Source organism: Patagioenas fasciata, chromosome 8 (genome assembly GCF_037038585.1).
Source record: "Patagioenas fasciata isolate bPatFas1 chromosome 8, bPatFas1.hap1, whole genome shotgun sequence".
NCBI lineage: Eukaryota > Metazoa > Chordata > Aves > Columbiformes > Columbidae > Patagioenas > Patagioenas fasciata.
In genome coordinates, this window is record NC_092527.1 from 8,860,915 (window position 1) to 8,880,339 (window position 19,425).

The 19,425-nt window shown below is 39.1% G+C and overlaps 1 protein-coding gene across 6 annotated transcripts in view; it reads right to left on the reverse strand.

Moving 5' to 3' along the window:
* TET1 (tet methylcytosine dioxygenase 1) overlaps positions 1-19,425 on the reverse strand; it is a 72,047-nt gene that overhangs the window by 28,990 nt on the left and 23,632 nt on the right. For all 6 annotated transcript variants that reach the window (XM_071811648.1, XM_071811647.1, XM_071811645.1 and 3 more), the window contains 3 exons: positions 9,508-12,031; positions 8,163-8,253; positions 7,468-7,561 (listed from right to left, as the gene is read on the reverse strand). In XM_071811648.1, the coding sequence (XP_071667749.1) occupies positions 7,468-7,561; positions 8,163-8,253; positions 9,508-12,031 (2,709 nt within the window). The remainder of the gene's footprint in view (positions 1-7,467; positions 7,562-8,162; positions 8,254-9,507; positions 12,032-19,425) is intronic.

Sequence of the window (19,425 nt, forward strand, 5' to 3'; positions counted from 1 at the left end):
ATGACTTATGTAAGCAGCTAAGAGCCAGACAGCAAAAGCTCTACATACCGGATGTTGAATTACCACATGGATGAGAAATTACTTTCCCATTTAGGATCACTAGAACAGTTGTGTTAACTCTAACGTGATATAAACCAGACACCACTAGAAAATAGTACAAAATTGTAATTGTGAATTAAATACACTGCTATAAATTACTGGATTTAAAAAAAAAAAAAAAAAGAACCAACAAAAAGGTCCTTTTTAGGTTTATTTCATCCCCATGTAGTTTCACTGCAATACTCCCTCCAGCCCATTCTGAATTTCTTCAGTAACACAGCTATATCTCCTTTGCAGGATATTAGTAGCTGATTTTCAAGTGAGAACGTGACTTTGTTGTTCACTATAGCTTCCTGAAATAGCCAACTCATTTAGAACAGTTTGGCTCCAAATCTTCTAACCTGCAGATTTGGCCGCCATGTGAAATCCATGTATGGAATTCTCTCTACACAGGACAAGATTCTCTGCTAATAACAATCTACAGCAGTACAAAGTGAGAGCTCGGTGTTGTTAAAACCTGCTGCTGTTGTAGTAGGTGATGCTGTGTAACAGGAAGCAGGAGAATGTTCTTGTTTGCTACACAAATGAGTCTGCCCTCCTTTTTCCTAATTCACCCCTACACACATTAAACCACATTAAACTCTTTTCTTACTGGACAATGTTATACCCTTCTATTCTCAGCATGTCTAAGAGGTATTAAAATGGAAATAAGTTCCACTTCCCTGAACTCTCTCTTCTCCAGTATTACCAGACGACAGCAAAAGAGTTAGCACAGAACAGTTATCACAATACTATGAAGTTACTCAGATATTTTACAGGAATATCATCGAAGTGTGACATCTGCAATCATCTGCAAGTACCTTTTTCAAGTTGCTACCAGAAGCAGTACTATACTGTTTACAAATGAGCTGACTGCAGTATATATATAGGTTAAGTGATTCTTCTACAATCATACAACCAATTCTACTGAAGAGAGGACAAAATTAAGGTCTCAAGTCCCAGCAGCCTCTTACCCTTCTTACTCTCTCAAACTCCCCCTTCTGTTGTATCACAGGCAATGGTAAACTGCACTTTGTATGACATGGGTGACAATAAGAATCTACTGTTTGTCCAGAAATCCCATTTTTTTAAATTAGTGATAATAGCAACTTAAATGTTTGCTCTTTTATAATACTCAACTTTGTTTACCTTAACGTAGCTTTTTGTTTCATGTTTACTCTACTAAAATTATTTGAGTAGTTCTTCATATTTAACAATATTAAACCACTCTTATTCACTTCAGAAACCATGTAAAAGTTTCTAATAATTTTGAATCTCAAAGCAATGCAGCACTTTAAAAAGAACGGCTTTACTTTAGATAATGTTACAAACAAATTTTTTGTCCAAAATGCACTCCTTTAACTCTGTATGTAGCAGGTATGCCTCCTAGCAAACAGTGAAAATAGTGCCTGCACAGCTATAGTACCCATCAAACACACTAATTCAACATATTACAACATTATGGCAAGAAAGTGATACTCTAATATAATGTTGTCCAAAAAGGTGGACAAAAACCCCAACAACCACCTCTCCACATGCCAAAATTAATTTCCTCAGAGACTTCTCCTATAGAGAACATAATTTAATCATAAAGACTGTTTAATAAATGAAATCAAAGTCTGAAGTACAGTAAGCTATTTAAAGCAGAACGGAGCTGCACATTCTACTTAAACGTGTAGCTGTGAGACAAGTCAGTCTGGGAGAATTTACTTCAAAGTCCTTTCCAAATACAGATCAAAAATTGCCCATTCTATCATGTTCCAAACAGCCCAAGAGCTCTCGGTGCCACACCAGAGTTCCTGCCCAGCGGATACAGAAAATCAGCACCGAAGAGTCCGCTCGCAGGTGCCCGGCTCCTGCTCAAGGGGTCCTGACATCCCAGATGATTCGTAACCATCATCCACAAAGCACCTTGCCCATTTGTCAGTTCGTTTTAATAAATTACACATCTCTTCTAACACCAACAATAACTTATGCGTAGAGTGCCCAGAAGCTGGAGTAACAGCTCAGTTTCCTTGCTTTTTCAGTTCTCATTTTCAACCACTTTCTCAACTCAAGCTGAACTAGCAAACTGAAAAAAATCATCTCTGCATCTGCTGAAGAATGTGTTGTTGTTAAGGTTCATTCAGCACTCAACAAATTGTAGTCTCTGGCATTTAGCTACTACACATTTGTATCAGTTCAAGGATCTACAGAATCTTGGTTATGACAGTGTGTTATCTAAGCATTACTTTTTAAAAACTGATTAGTTTCAGTGGCTAATATTAGATTCAGGTCTCTACAGGACTGTAATTTCAAATTTAACTATATTTTTTAAGTGTTTGCAACTGGGTTTTTTATGCATTTTTAATCCATCCCTATTTTTAATTATTTATATATGCTACTAGCACACAACCAACATTACAGGAAACATCCGAAGGGTGTGATTGTCTTGATTTACAATACGTTAATACCAGAGGGCCTGAAGGTTACCAAGAAGATAACACTTTGTAAAAAGACCTTAGAAGAAATATATTGATTCAGTGATCACATTAGCCTGGTATCTGAGTGATCACACAGGAAAATGGGATGCACGGGGAGAAATCACATAAACTCTTCTGAAGTGAAGTCACAGCTCGGTCACACTGCAGGTCTTTCTAGATCTCCTAAAGCCATCCACTAAGGTCCCTTAGTGAAGGTTCTTAAAAAAATCCCTAACATCTCTTGGGACAAATGAAAAGACAACACATGAAAAGACACGAAACAAGAGCTGGTATCTCTTTGATGGGAGCTCTGTAGAACTGTGGTGAAGCTTGTGCTCTTCAGCATGTTTGTTAAAGGTAAATAAAACATTTGTTGATGACACTAAGCAATTCAGAGTAGTGAAGACAAGTACAATCTGCAAACAAAAGAAGGAGGAGTTCACACTGCTGAGCAGGCAGTCAAATGGTAGATAAAATTCACTGTAGATGTGCATCTTTAATGCACATGCTGAAAATAACACTATTTTTAGAGATGGCCTTGGAGCTGGCCATTACCATGCAGGAATGAGAATCTGGCACAGTGATAGAAAGTGCTATGAAAATGCCAAATCACTGCTCTACAATGCGGAAAAAGCAAAAAATAACTGCTAGGAATTACTGGGAATAAAGCACAAGGCTGAAAACATTATGCCAGCATTTCAACTCCTAGCATAAGAGAACAGGAAGGAAAAGAAGAAATAGAGATGGCCAGATTTATAAAAGGCAACTAACTGAACACAAATACGCCACCTCCAAGTTCAGGAAGCCACAGAGCTGTGAATTACTGGAAACTAAGCGAGTCTTCTGGAAGGCGACAGCCCTGGCTCTTACACCTTCTGCTGTTGCTCAGCGCTGGAGACAGGATCTTGGCCAGAAGGACCTCCGCCCAGACCTGGCTGGCTTTATCGCTTCTTATCTCGTCTGTATTTGGAGCTGGAGCCTTAAAAATTACTTTGCAACTGAAGACAACAGATGGCAAAGGCAACTTAGTTGACCCAAGCCAACATCCACTGAAACCAGGAGAAAGAACCCAAAGGAAATGGGTTTAATCCAGAAAATGTTAAGACCCAAAACTGGCATCCTCTGAGGTCAGTGACACGTCATACCTTTGAATTCACTGCAGCAGGATGATGCCTACAGTGAGTTACTTGTGAACGACTAAAACATTCATAGACCATTTCACATAAATTGAGGTAATTGTAATTTACCAGATGTACTGTAGGCAGGTAAAAAGAAAACCAAACCAAACAAACAATAACAGAACACCCAAAACAGGGCACATCCATTATCAGCTAAAGCACTGATAAAACAATGGGACCAAGATGAATCAAGCCACTTATCACTGGCTGGTTATAGGGTATGCACAGTAATATGAAACTTTCGAGCTACTAAGAAGGACAGATTGGTAATTTCAGTAATTCAAAAAGTTTTTTTTCTTTAACTTACTATGAAGTATGATGAACTTGGATCAAAAAAACCAGCCAAACTAACTAACAAAAACAAACCAAAAAAAAACCAAACAAAAAACTAAAGAGTAGTACACTTACCCTGACATATGTCACAGAATGGTAAGTTATGTTTTCTCTTACACCGATATCCATACATTTGAAATCTCTGGCAAAACTCTATTAATTCTACTTTGACATAAAAAAATCACAAGATACAAATTCTGATGCAAAAAAACCCAGAGGTCAAGCAATCTCCTCACTGCCGCATGTAGGGAGAACAATAGCAAGCTGCTCATCTTCACTACGCACAGTTTAGCTCATGTGGGTGTCAGTCTAATCCTTCCACATACAATTATCGTAAGGTTTCAAACCCCAGATGGTATTTACTTATAATATTTAGGTTCAACGAAGAGAAGCATTCTTGTCCACATCCAGAGGGACAAAGTATCACCCTAAAATATAACACATCAAAATATACAGATGAGACAGATGTTTATTTCTTCTCAAAAGAAGACTGAAAGAGAAATGATTATGCAAATTTATGGTAACCTGAAATCTAAGGACAAAAACATCAGCTCCTTTTGAGGAAAGGAGTCTGTCTCAGTAAACGTTTAACACACCAGGCCCATGCTCGAGGCCGCTTAAGCAAAAGCAATTTAGGAGGGAATCAGTATTATGAAATGACGTCACTAACACAAGTATGTATGGACACAGGTATTTTAGAAAGCTTCCTTTAACTTAGAAATGCTTCTAAAGAATCACTAAGACAAAATTATCTAGTGGAAACAGGCAAAATTAATTGGGAAAAATGGTTCAATATGATCAACAAACACATTCAATGGTAATTTCAGAGCTCCATCGTGGTGCTCTCACCAGCAAGTCTCTCAGGAGCCCTGAGAGCAACAGCGTGTCCATCTGCACAGCAGAAACAAGCTTGTTCCGCAGTACACTGTAAACTAGTAAGTGATAGTCTCCATGCAGCTGACAGAGCCTTGTGACTGCAATTGTCAGAGAGCACGGCAAGCTTTTTCCATATGCTTTCAAACAAATTTCACAATTATGTTTCTTTGGTCGTAGCCAAACCCCAAATATGTTCTGTTATAAGGATCAAAATTAGCATCGTCAATGAAAAGTTAGTGCAACACATTAAGAATACCAACCCCAAAAGTGGATTTTATACAGGATGAAACAGGTCTACAGGAGATTTCAGTTATTTCCTTCCCTCTTTTCTATTGAACAGTCACACTGTAACAATTGGTAGACTTGGAAAAGCATTAATCCTCTTTAGCTCTGAACTGGCACACAAAAAAGTCACTGCTGCATAAAACAAGATTGGAACTCAAGTTAAACGAACATTAAAGCTTCCTCTCGCACACACTTTAAATATAGAAATGTGAAAAATCTAACTGGAGAGCAGGTCTCCATACCTTAAAACAGCCTTTTCTTTGTGCATCCCAGTGCTCTCTGTCACATTGCCCACACATGTTCGACACCTACAGCCACACAGATATACAATAAACTCTACCATTTCTGTTTTACATAAAAGACAGTGTCTGGATACTGGCAAAGAGAAAAAACAAGGTTAAGAGTTAGTTTTAAATGCCTTCTTCCTTTCAACTGCTCACAACTATTTCTAAGATAAGATCTTTAACTCCTGTCCGCTTAAAACTGAATGGTTTACTTAGTTGAAACACAAAAATAATTCCATTATTTTGGGGTTCGTTGTTTATAACGTCATTCATAGACATTCATTCAGGCAGAAAGGGACCTGGGGGTACTAATTGACAGGAAGCTCAACATGAGCCAACAGCGTGCCCAGGTGGCCAAGAAGGCCAACGGTATCCTGTCCTGTATCAAAAATAGCGTGGTCAGCAGGACAAGGGCAGTGATCCTTTCCCTGTACTCTGCACTGGTGAGGCCACACCTGGAGTATTGTGTTCAGTTATGGGCCCTTCAGTTCAGGAAAGAGATTGAAGTGCTGGAGCGGGTCCAGAGAAGAGCAACAAGACTGGTGAAGGGACTTGAAAACAAGACCCATGGGAAGAGGCTCAGGGAGCTGCGGTTGTTTAGTCTGGAGAAGAGGAGGCTTAGAGGTGACCTCATCACTCTCTAGAACTACCTGAAGGGCAGTTCTAGCCAGGTGGGGATTGGGCTCTTCTCCCAGGCAGTTCGCAGTAGGACAAGGGGGCATGGGCTTCAACTCTGCCAGGGGAAATTTAGGCTGGATATTAGAAATAAATTCTTTACAGAGAGAGTGGTCAGGCATTGGAATGGCTGCCCAGGGAGGTGCTGGACTCACTGTCCCTGGAGGTTTTTAAATGGAGATTGGACATGGCACTTAGCGCCATGATCTAGTAAATGGACTGAAGTTGGACCAAGGGTGGGACTTGATGATCTCCGAGGTCTTTTTCAACCCAGTCGATTCTGTGATTCTGTGATCAGTTTTACCATCTTTATTTCTTGGATGCTGATTTGTTATTAAATATGAGCTGAAGCAACATACACATATGGGATTCCTTTCTGAAAAGTAGTTTATGTATTGAGTATAAAAAACACATTTTGAGTGTTCCAAACATAAGCAGTAAATGTTTAGCAGGCACTACTATTCATGTACAATATGTAATAACCTTATTTTCATCATGTAGTTACAAACATTAGTCTACCAACTGTACAGTTCATCGTTCTTTCAATCAAATCTGAAATTCCTAAATACAGCAATACTTTTTTATTAACAACTAAGTTCTTTCATTGTTTTCCAAAACTCAGTTTACAAGATTCTCAGTTTACTTTTCACCTCCTGCAGTGGTTTCAGCAAAGATTAAGGACAATCAATTCATTCCAAGCTCTCTCCTGGAGCTTGTGTGTTGCTTCATTTCCCAGCTCCTATGAAGCAACGCGAGACAAGACTTTCGTGAAACCTGTCACCATAACATTTACATTTCGAAATACTGAGTTTGATTCCTTATAAAAAGTAATTAAATCCATGGCATGAGATTGAAATTCCTCACCCACCACATTCTTTTCTTCTGGTGTTCATACAACTGAGAAGCGTTTTAAAAAATGGTACTGGGTAGTTTTTTAACTCTCCCAAGGAACCATCCCCTTTTTGTCTTTCTTCAACACTTCCCAATAATATATTTCGCTTAACACTCCAACTTTGGATACTGTCAGGGTCTTCTTACCCTTGATTTGGCAATTTCTGTCAGCTCTATTAAGCATCTCTCTCTCACACTCATTCAAACCACAGCATAACATATAGCACCACATCCTAAATTTTAAAAAATTGCCTTAGCTTCATCATTCAGACAGACTTGTAGATGAATTAAATGAAGAACTAGATCTTCATTAAAAATCAATTATATTTAAGATCAAGGACTGCATGTCATGTGATATTTAAAAACCACACAAAACAATTTTACTGCTGTAACATAAAAACTTACCCACTTGGCAATCGGACACCCCTGAGAGCTTTTTCCTTCCTTTCCGGTATAAACCACTACCTCTATTCTTACAGCGCTTCCTTTTGCTCCATACCTGCATTAAAAAAGTTCAGGAGAAAAACAAACTGCTGTAAGACCACATGAAAACAGGAAACATTTTCAATAAAGCAAGAAAACAAAATATTTATAATGTCAAAAAGATAGTTTTAAATTTAAAATCCCATTTGCAAGAGTAATTTTGGACATCTCTCTTCTGATAACAAGCTTCTACCACTAAGGAAGCATTATTTGGGGAAGCAAATCCTATCTGCATGTAAATCCTAGTGTATTCAGTCACTAGTGTGACCTTTCTGTCCAGTTTGTCAGAGTTTCTTTGCATGTAGGACACCAGAAAACCTAATTCTGCCAGCTGCTGATCTCCGTCCTTCCTGTTGAGTTCAGTGGCACTGAAGAGCACACTGCACTTGAAATTCAACCCTAAAGCTGCAAGTACTCAGGAAAGACACATGAGTTTGGAGCTTAAATGCTAGTGCTCTCCTCATGCACATCTGAACAGGAAAACACTTTATAAATCAGTACTGCAAAAGGTTTGGAAAAACAAAGCTAAACACAGCACCTTATTTTTCACAGCTCCTCTTCTTTCCTGTTTAGGCAGTCAAAAATACTGTGAGCATTAAATGCTGAATTTTCCTTACCTGTTCTCCATTATTTCTCTCACAGCAGCAACACTTGGTCCTGTCCCAAGGTGTGTGTAATACGGGCCTTCATCTTTCTCTATAATTTGCTCTGTAAGCAGGTTGAGAAAATGAAGTTGACACATACAAAATTTATTTATCTCACTACAAGTAAGCTTAGAAATGGTTTACAGAAACATCTTCCAAATTAAATCACAGTACATAAAATCTGACCCTGAAATGTAATGAATAAAGACTGTAACACATTCTATCCTCAGAGGCATCGAAATTATTTTGTACTTGTTTCCTCCTATTAATCTGCCAGAATTTTTTCTTTATGTTATAAAGTAATCCTAATAGTAGTTATATTTTCCATTCTTTACAAATTTTCACTACAGAAGTTAGCATGTATTGACTAAGCTTCCCAATATCCTTGTTGGTAGGAAAACATTATTAATTCATTTTAGACAAAGGAGAAATGAGGGAAAAAAAAAACAAACCACACCACAAAACCAAAAACCACAACTGTTAGTCATATAATACTACAGAAGAGAAAACATAATCTAGGCCTCTTCACTAGCACTCTGTTGCTTCAGAACATTAAAGCAAAGATGAAACAATCTGCCTGTGTATAATTTAAGCCTCTAACTTGTTTTTCCATTTGTGTACTTTGATAGTCTGAAAACACAGCATGTCTAACACCATCAAACAAACTGCATCTGCAAAACCCTCAATACTGAGTTTGGTCTGACATCTCATCCGGCAAGGCCAATTATTAGGTACATGGCCTCACCTGAACTCCACCTTCCCTTTGCTCTCTGTGATGAGAGATATCTAGAAGCCTTTGACATGGGCTCTTCATGGCCAACTCACATGAGTCATCAGGACAAAAAGTGACAGCAATGAGACCACCCACAGCTACGCCCTGCCGCTTATCTAACAGCATTAAGGCAACAATGACAACATACTGGGAATTTTTTGCCCAGTCCATCTCAGGCACAAACTACTTCTAGGCCAGAAAAATCACAGTCTGATATACTGCAGATAAATTCACAAAGAGCTCAAGGCAGGAATGACCAAACAACAAACAGAAAAACACCTTTTCCTCCTGGGTTTAAACTGAAATAGAGAATTTAAACCTGCCAGTTACAATACCAAAATACTCATTTCTGCTGTGCATCGCAGGACGAAAGAGCACCAGGTAAAAGTCACAGAAAGGAAAAAAAATAATTTCCTCCCATTTCCTAATGGTGAAACACTGATCCTTCTGCAACAAAGTGTCAAGTACACTTCCCCACATTAAAGGCAGCAACACCAACACACCTCCCTCTGAAAGGCACAGTCAAAAATTCGCAAAAAGACTTACCAACACAGTCACAAGTTGGCAATTCAGATTGTCCTTTCTTTGTAGGTGTATCTATTAAATTTTTTGTAGGGGTATCAAGGAACTTCATAGGCGATTCAAGAAAACTGCTGAGTGTGTTTTTTGCTGGAGAACATCCTGAGTCACCTGTGCTCTGTGGGTGGTCCGTACCCAAACTGGTTGACGTCAGGACTGTCACTTCGCCCGCACACTCCATGTTCCTGAGAGCTTCAACAGCACCTGGTACCTGGGCCCCGCTGCGGGGAACAGGCAGCACCTGCGACTTGGGATCTACTTCTTGTTTGACAGCACCCAGCTGAATGCAGGCTTTGTCTTCACTACGCACTTCGTTAGCTCTCGGGTTCAGCTGGTTAAACGTTTGAGGCAAAGGATGCGTCTGACTGACATTCGCTGTTTGCTGTACCTGAGAATTGCATTTTTCTGTAAACATCTGTAAGTTTTCACTTGATCTGTTCAAAAAGGATGCTGTTTTCAACTGCGAAACAGCCAGAGGATTACGGGAGGGCACGTCGCTGTATTGGTTACGCGCAACAGCTTCATTTTTCAGTGGGTCAATGCCTAGTGGGTCACCGGAGCCTGCAGCTTTGATTTGCTCATTCACTACTTCACAGCCAAACAACTTGTCTCTTTTTTTCTCTTGTGGTACCTCAGGTAAACATCTATGAAATTTTATCTGTGTTTGCGGGAGAAATAGTCTATTTTTTTCTTGTGATGCTAAAGTACTTTGATTCAGTGCTCTCTGTACTTTGGTTCTCGGAGATTTTTTTTCAGACAGAGCTATTCTGGAGTCCTGTGGCATGGTTTGACCGAGGTTGTGCAGTTTCGATGATATCCAAATGTCCTGTAACTCATTATGCTGGCATGACAACAGCTCTAGCTGGTTTTGATTATTTTGTTGATAGCGTGCTTCTTGAGGCTTCTTTTTGTGTCTTGGTTTCCATGGTACAGCATTTCCTTTTTTATTTGTTGGCTGTTTTTGCTTTAACAGTAAGGAACTGTAATTATGCCTAAAAAACACAGATTCTTTTTTCTGCAACACATCTTGGTTATATTTTGGCTGCCTCTCATGCGATATTAGATTAAGCAGTGATGTCTTTATGTCATTCTTCTGCTCTGGATTTGTCTGGTTTGATTCAATTAGTGCCGCAAGCTGAGTGAGTTGTGTAGCTACATCCTCTTCATCCTGGCTGTGAATTCCTCCTTCCTTAATCAAAGAACTACCTTCCAAGTTCAAATCATTACAGGCTGGCTTTTGCTCTAACTGGCCAAGACTCTCCAATTTGTTACTCGTTTGCTGGGCATTACATGAAGCATTGCAATACCGTGCAAGGGCAACTGGATCATGAGTATAATTTTTCTTGGCAGTATATCCTGAAAATGACTTTGCATTAGATGTTAAGCCAGATAAAGTTTTGGTATCTCTCGAAGACAGCTGTAATGTATACATCTCGCCAGCCAGACTGGCAGATTTATCATGCGATTCAGAAACTGAACTTTGGCCATTGTACAACACTGCCTTATTAGGGAGCGGCTTCTGCGAGTGAGTGCAGTGAGCCAAGAGCTGTTGCTCATTCTGTAAGTAAGTGTCTTTGATTTCTTTTAACGCAGATGTGAAGGAGGATGAGATCTCCCTTTTAGAACTATGGAGCAAGTTGGAAGTTGTTTCTTGTGTACAATCAGTACTTTCCGTTTTAGTTGGTGAAGTTTCTAACGGGGTTTCGGACAACTGTGTTAAAGCTTCAATAGCTACAACTTGCTCTACAGTTAAATTTCTGTTTTTAATCAGGGACAAGAAAGTCTGCTGGAGGGAAGAGTCCTCATGCTGTGTCTCTGCATCAGGTACTTCAAAGCCATCCTTCCCCCCATGTGATTCCTCTTCAGGCACTGGAGGACAACACAAGCTTTCCTGCAGATCCAACATGGAACCTGTCTGCAAAACTGACTTAGAGTCCTCAAAGATGCTGCAAGTGCAGTTTTCCTCTTTCATTAACACATTTCCTTGTTTTTCCGGGTGAACACAACCAACGGTCGTCAGAGTGTTTACTATGTTATTCAGATTGGGACCCTTCGTCCATTGCATATGGGAGTTGCTTGTCAAATCCGTCCTTTCCTCTACAGATATTTTTTTCAGTGAAGCAACTGCTTCCGGTGGTGAATAATGTAGGGTTTTTATGCCATTTTTGATGGTCTGTGCAAATGCTTTTTTTGGCTCAGCTAACTGACTGGGAGAGACTGCTCTTTCACTGTTTTCTGTGTTTTTCAAGTGTTCATTGCCTGTCACAGTTCCATGGATATCTCCATTGACATGGACACCAAAATATGGCTTCTCGTTATGTGTCCACTTCTCAGCTTCTAAGCCTGTCATTCTTTCTTTCTCCTTAGACTGCACATTTTCAACGGGTATTGTTTGGTTTGTTTTCACCCTGTATTTTTCACCATGACCACATATACTGCATTCCATGAGTTCTGGTCTGCAGCCATTTACTGGTTTGTTTTCTAAATTTGCCTACAAAATAAGAATAATAATAAAATTTGTTGTAACAGCTGTTCAAAAGCATTAAAAATAAGCATAAGATTTATAGCAATTAAACCCTACTCTGACAGATAACAAGGAATATCCTAATCAAGCACAGGAACAGACACTGGAAAAAAAAAAAAACAGGAAGCCATGAAAACCCATGAAGCCTAAAGACCTACCCATATTTATAGCTATTTTTCCCCACCGTTGAGGGGGCAGAGGAAGAAAACACACGTACATGTTGATGGTGGTCATGGGAAGACTAAAGAAATAAATGAACAGATAAGAGACCTTAGCATTTAGAATCAGACCTAAAGACCCAATTTTTAATGAATTTGTGTAAGCAAATGAAACTGTCCCTTGAGTTCAAAGCACTGAAATTGAAAAGCTCACACCACAGACAGTTTGGTAGCAACTTGGTATAAATGTATCAATTTGGTTAAACCAATAAACTGATACAACGCTCAGTTGGACATTCTAGCAAGAATCGCTGGTTTTCAGGGTTAGTTTGAAGCTTTTTTAAAAAATGACAAAACCTAAGCCAAAATAGATAGTAAGCCAAGTAACTTTACCTCACCTCAAAGTTACCCACTAAACACTGTGTTCAGCTTCTGTATTTAGATGGTAACTAACAGTCTCATGTAAGCAATCCTTAACAGCATCTTAGTAAACTCTAAATTCCAGTATTTGGTTAAATATATTCTTCATCTTCACCGATATGATACAGCTCATGTGGTTGAAACAATCAAAATCTAGACAGTGTCAGAATACTGTGTCCTGGAAATAATATGTATATAGGTCTTAAGATAGTTATTATGGATACAAAGTAAGGAGTTATGCAACTTAGGTTGAAATAAAAAGGGAGGAACTCCAGCAGAAACATCAATAAAGGCAGGAAGCCAATTTTTATTATGTTAATCAGATTTTACTTTTATTTCTTTTAAAAATAATTATAAGTCACAATAGACCGTGTTGATACTTAATCCTATTGGAACATCTAAGAGATATTTAAATGATCCATAGCCTTAAGCTCTACTTAGCGAGAAAACCAGTACTGTTTTTCAAATCAGATATAAGCAATACAACTGGTTAATTAACCATACACTGGCACATTACTCTTAGAAGTTCCCAGAAAATAGCACCCCATTTAATATAAAACAATCAGCCATGGTTTTGTGGTCACATCAACTGAAGTGCATGAACTTCTCTGAGAAAATAACTCTGAAGAAGAAATGCAAGACAGATTTATGATTAATCATAATGATGGAGATGGAATTGCCAGAAACCCCCAGGCAAAACAAGGCCTATGGACCCAGCTCCATCTGGAGCCCAGTGTTCACCTCACAACTGATTCCCAAAAAAACCAACCTGGGAATCCATAGCACATCCTAGATGCTATGAGAGGCATCACAAACTATCATGGAAATGCTTATGTAAAAACATGTCCAGCACCTCTGCAGCTAAGTCAAATCTATGGAAATCACATTAAGAAAAAAAGATACCTTATTTAACGCTTTTTCGTTACACATAGATGCTGACTAATGGTCAGTGAGCCTGAGCTCCCCTGGATCCTGGCGATTTTCAATCCATTTTCCACAGACCCAGGGGAATACTGAGCAATGTCTAAGGGATCTACAACAGTGGTTAAGCAGGTCTGTGGTTAACAGGGGTATTTTATTTTTCCACACAAAGAATAAATATCATCAGATATATATTTTTTTTTTAAATCAAACTTTCTTGCTTTTGAACATAATGCTTTTTCTCTTACGTTACTGAGCTGCAATTAAATTCTAAAAAATACCTTTTTCTTTCCCGTTACTAGTCTTTCCAGTGGCCTTTTCTGTTTAATAGGTGAAGTTATTGTTTCTCAACACAAAAAGAAATACAGACATACTAGCAGGGGCAGAGCTCATTTGATTCTTCTCAATGTAAGTCCAGTAGAGCAAAAATAATAGCTCAGCAAAAACCTTTTGCAGCTGAATAACCTAGGAGCAACCTACCTTCAAGTCCTGAATCAGGACTCGAAACTCCAAGCAAGAGCCTTAAAATTCCTGGAAGCTGAGCACTCAAGTCTGATCTGATCGATTTTTAAAGCTTTTACGCAAGTGTAATGAAAAGGTGAAGGATAAACCAGATCAATAAAGTAATTCACTCTCTTGCTCATTAAGGAGAGCACTACTCTATCTAGAGACATAAAACATTAACACATCATGCTCAAGCTTAGACTCTGCAGTAGTTAGTGCTATTAGGAGAGGAACCGTTGAGTACACTCTGCTATAGCCACTGCTGTATTAAACTTCAACCAGACATCTCTTAAATATACACACACACACCAATTCACTCTGTTAGCTAATATTTCCAGCACACATGAAAAGCACATAATTTCATTCTGAAAAGGGTCAGACTGCAGTATTCATTTTTCTTTTAACGCAAGCTGCCTCTGAGATAACACAGAGAGTACATCAATTCACAATCAAAATATAATGCTAAAGCCATCCTGAAGACACTTCCATATCTTCTGTACAACAGAGAGCAGGTTTGTCTCGTTTCAAACCTCTATAGGCGGCAACAACGCATATTGTACTATGAGACACAACCAGAAACAATCACTCCCATAAACCAGAAATAACAGATCATGCCTATATTGATACTGATAAAATTACTCTGGGAGCAAGTCATGACAAGGTACATGATAACCAATGTCACATCCCCCTAAATAGTTCTCCCTGCAGGATTCTGTCCAGGTCCCCACAAGAATGCAATTCTCAACAGATCAAAAAATGCTTGCACCAGGATGACCCGAAAGGCAGTTCTTCCAAGGTCACAACATCCGTCAACCTAAAAGGACAAGTGGGTGAGAAGCACTTGCACTTTGCATTTCTTTTCCACCACAGTGCAATGGGTAAGTTTGGATCCTGCTGCAGCATCTGCAGCCACATAGCCAGCCCCACATGCCCTTCCATGTTGGCACAGAGCTGGCAGCTCCTCAGAGCTCAAATATTGCAACAGGAGTTTTCTTTCAAGAAACACTGTTTGGGAAAAAAACCCAAACATACTTCATCTAACATTCAAACAGGGTGTTTTACTCATGGTCCAACTGTCAGATGTCACTGCTCCACCAAGAGATAGGAAAGCAGATAACGAGCAGCAATTTTACTCCTGTGCAATTTATTCCCTAACATCTCTAACCCAGGACACGCAGAAATGCAGCAGAATACAGGACCAACATACAGGGATAAGGAGATTAGGTATGGACAGGAGATAGGGAGAAAAGAAGCACAGGTGTGGAGAAACAGCTGCATATGTTGAGTGCTACTTAGAAAGCCACACACTGGATAATGCAGAGATGAATGCATGGCGGGAAGCTGTGGGAAGCACACGTCACCTCCTAGGTAGAGCCAAGTTTTTGTGCATTCCCAAACGAATGCAGATAACACATTTGAGGATTAACTATTTAAGACTGCACTGCTTCATGTTTGACTCCCATACCACAGACAACAGCACTGGGCTGTAAGCTGCTGCCCAAGCAGGGTTTCCAAGCAGGCTGCAGCAGAGAGCAGAGCAGCCGAGCGGGGGCCAGGCCAAGCTGCGACCTGGGGCACGTTCCCAGGAACCTCAGCAGAGGGAGAAAGCAATTACCGTCACACACAAAACAGTCTCTTAGTATACTGTACTTCTACAGTGGCTAAGGTAAGGCACATTTTCTATAGGTCTTTGTGCAGACAAACAGATTGGGGCCCTTTATTAATGTAACACAGCCTGCGTATACAAGATACTTGGTTTCTCAAGAGAACAGTGTTCACAGATGGGACTGAAGGGCACGACAGGTAATAATTCTGCATTTTAGAAGCTACTGAAATCAAAACTTCTACTCTTTTCAAAATGATGTAGACAAGTTTCAGTAGAGAGGCTGGTTTATACAGAAACTCAGAGGAACAAAAGGTTCTGCAAACATGGAGAAAATTATGTGACCTGGGACACACGGCAGAGATCACTCATGACACTCAGACCTCCCTCTCAACTCCCCTGCTCCTGAGTATCAAATCCACCAAAGCCACCAACTTGAGCATCACAGCAGGATTTCACACTGGATGTTAAAACAGCTGAAAAGTATGCTTTTGTCGATAGTATTTTTTTTTTTTTTAATATATCCGTAGTGACACCAGCAAAGAACATTCTCCAAACTACAGCTTAGCTCTCTCCCTCTCAGTTTCATCTCTATCTATATCCTCTTTGCTGTGTTCTTCAAACACCAGGCAGCTCATCCACCAGAAAAGTTCCTTATCTTGTCTCTCCATAGGGAATTAGTACATTATGACCTTAAAGTCTTTACATTTTTCTTCTCTCCATCTTCTCTTCTACATCATTACCACAGTCCTCCTGCTCACCTTGTGAAATAACTTCAGTGAGATCACTTACAAAGAGGATCTACAGTATCAGACCTTAAAGGATGCACTTACTAACAAAACCAAAAGCTATAAGATATGAATTCTGTCTCTAAAGGCTTCAAATGGTCACCCCCAGAGAAGTGTATTTATTGGATTACTACTTGGACACAGGTGCTTTCAGTCACAAACTCAAATAATTGTTTCCAACAACTCTGTGCTCTAAGTTGTGAAAGCTACAAACAGGAGCAAGAAAAAATAGAGAGGACACCCCGTTCTCTTACACAGGCACCCAACAAGTGGATGTGTTCACAAAGAAAATAACCCCAAACATTACAGCACTTTTTCTGGCACAGAAGCAAACATAAACAAGCATAGTGCTTGGTGGTTTTTGCTTTGTTTGGGTTTGGTTTGGCTTTTTTTTTACTGGTGTTTTGAATTTATTTACAATTTGTCTTCAACACTAAAACCAAGCACTCAAAGAGACACTGGCAGCTCTGGAAAATACAACACTCAATAAAAGCCACAAAAGAGAAATTATACAATCAGCAGCAACATGTATTCCATAACACAACCTTCCCCTAATGTGCTTTAACTCAAATACAGAGATGAAAGAAATTCAGTCTTCAAATTCAACCATCTAGTTTGTGTCTTGTGGTCTACTCATTTATGACACCATCACCATAGGATTAAGAAAGCACTGCCTGGCCCTTAACTGTAAAGGAGGAATCACCAGTGTTTGTAACGGGGTCTTCAGGAAACAGATCACAGCTATACATAGTGTTTTGAGCAGTGATGCTAAAGAACAGCAAAATACCAATAGAAAAATAGCAAATAACTAAAACATATGACACGATGCTTCCTAAATTAACTGGCAAGCCAGCTGCACCACACACATTTCAGTACAGCTAAACATGATATTGTAAAGCAAAGAGAACTGTATTTCCAAAACGCAGGTTTCCACCTTAGAAAGCAGTGCCTTTCAGGAGGATATTAACATGGTCAATAATCAACTCTGCAGTAAGTATAGAAACTCCTATTGTAACTTCATGGTCAAAACAGTTAGTTAGATTCTTGGGAGCATAAATAACAATATAATTAGGAAAAGATGGGCTGTTTTCTATCCTGCACTTGGCACTTTTGCACCTGCTAGTGGAATAAAGCATCCAGTTCTGGCATACCCAATTCAGGTTAGACATTGATATGCTGGAGAGGGCTTGGAAGACCACGAGAACAACAAAGGATTGAATCATCTTGAAGTGAAAGCCTCAAGTTCACTCTCCACTCTGCAATTTACCAAAGTAAATTGAAAAGCCACAAACTGTGGCTATGTGGAAGAGAAAGCTGATAACAGAAGGCTCCTTGTTCTAGCAGACAAAAGTATAACAGGACTCAATGACTTTAAGATGAGGCCAGAGAAGTCTGGACTGGAACTATGGTGCACATTCTTGCAGTGGGACAGAGAAAAGTAAAGGATCTTTTAAGTATGTTGTTGGGTGCTTTGGTGTACTTTTCATCCATGGGAATTTTTAAATTCAAGTTCTTTGAAGTATTTCTAAAACACGATCCTTAACCCCAATACATTGATACAGCCTTACCTCTTAGGACGTGAAGCAAACTGATAAGTTAATAATTTTCCTTCAGTTCCAGTGCAGAAAAGATCTGAACTGCTAAGGTAATCACATAACATTGCCAGTCCTATAATCTAATCAGGAAGATACTAAACTCCTTAATTTAGGGCCCAGTTTAAGTGCCTAACCATGTGTTGCACAACCAACTATATTATTTACAAGTTGCTACATACTGGTAGCTGCTCTTGGATACACCACCATAAGTTAACAGCACTAACCAGCCCTCACACACATATATGCCTCATTTGTCCCTTACTCTGAAATATCAGCACAGGTCCCAAATACACATTGTAACAAATTTAAACATCTATATATTATGGGTATATTCTAGCCTGGTCATAAAGCTGATGAGTAGCCACAAGACTAAAAGGAATAACTACTACTCTTTAGCAATAGAAAAGTTGTGGACAGGTATGTCAGAGGAACAGCTAAAGGTAAATCAGATAAAAGAAAGAAAAACAGTCATGCTGATTACTTAAGCCACCAAGCTGCAAGACTGCAGTAGTACTGAGGGTTTTGCATCTCTATGTTTTGCTTATTCTCATGAGGAAAAAAAAAAAGCCTATAAAAGGGCAAGTGATGTTTCTCTTCTGTCTCTACCAGAGCTAGCACACCTATGGTTTTAAATAAAGCTCGAAGGGGAATTCACACTGTATGTAACTTCCACTTTCTCTCCACAGGAGCACCAACTCTCACTCCCATACTGGAATCACAGCAACATTGTCCTGGAGCAGCACTGCAACTGGTGTTTGCACTGCACAGTTCAGACAGTGACCGTATGTCACAAAAGAGAATGCTTTACATTTTTAAGTACACAGAATTTTTTCCTCTTATTCACAAGTTCAGCAAAACCTATATTTTAGGTAAATTAAACGAAGAGCATCAATCTACTAAAGAGTATCAAATTATGATATAATACAGACAATATCAACAAAACACTGATTAAAAAAGGAATTCAGTCAAGAGTCAAGACACAAACCACTCAATTTTAAATCAGCCTTGAAAAATCCAAATATTCCAAAAGGCTTAACATTAAAGCTGTTAGGACAAGGATAGCCAGATATATTCTATATACTAATTCTACATAGGTTAATGAAAAGTGATTGTTGTTAGTTCCTTATACATAATTCCTGTTTTCTTTTTTCTTGATATTGGTTAAGTTCCATGTATTTGACATTTAAAAAGAAAACACCTTTGTAAGAATGCATGGATTCTTCTTACCTTCTAAGTAAAATCCTATAATTACAAATTTATTTTAGTAGGAATTCAATCTTTTGGTCTCTACATAGGTGAGGCTCCTACTAATGTCAATGTGGCAGTCCACTGCAGTACTATCTGCTAAACTAACTTCCTTGTACTCAGTAAC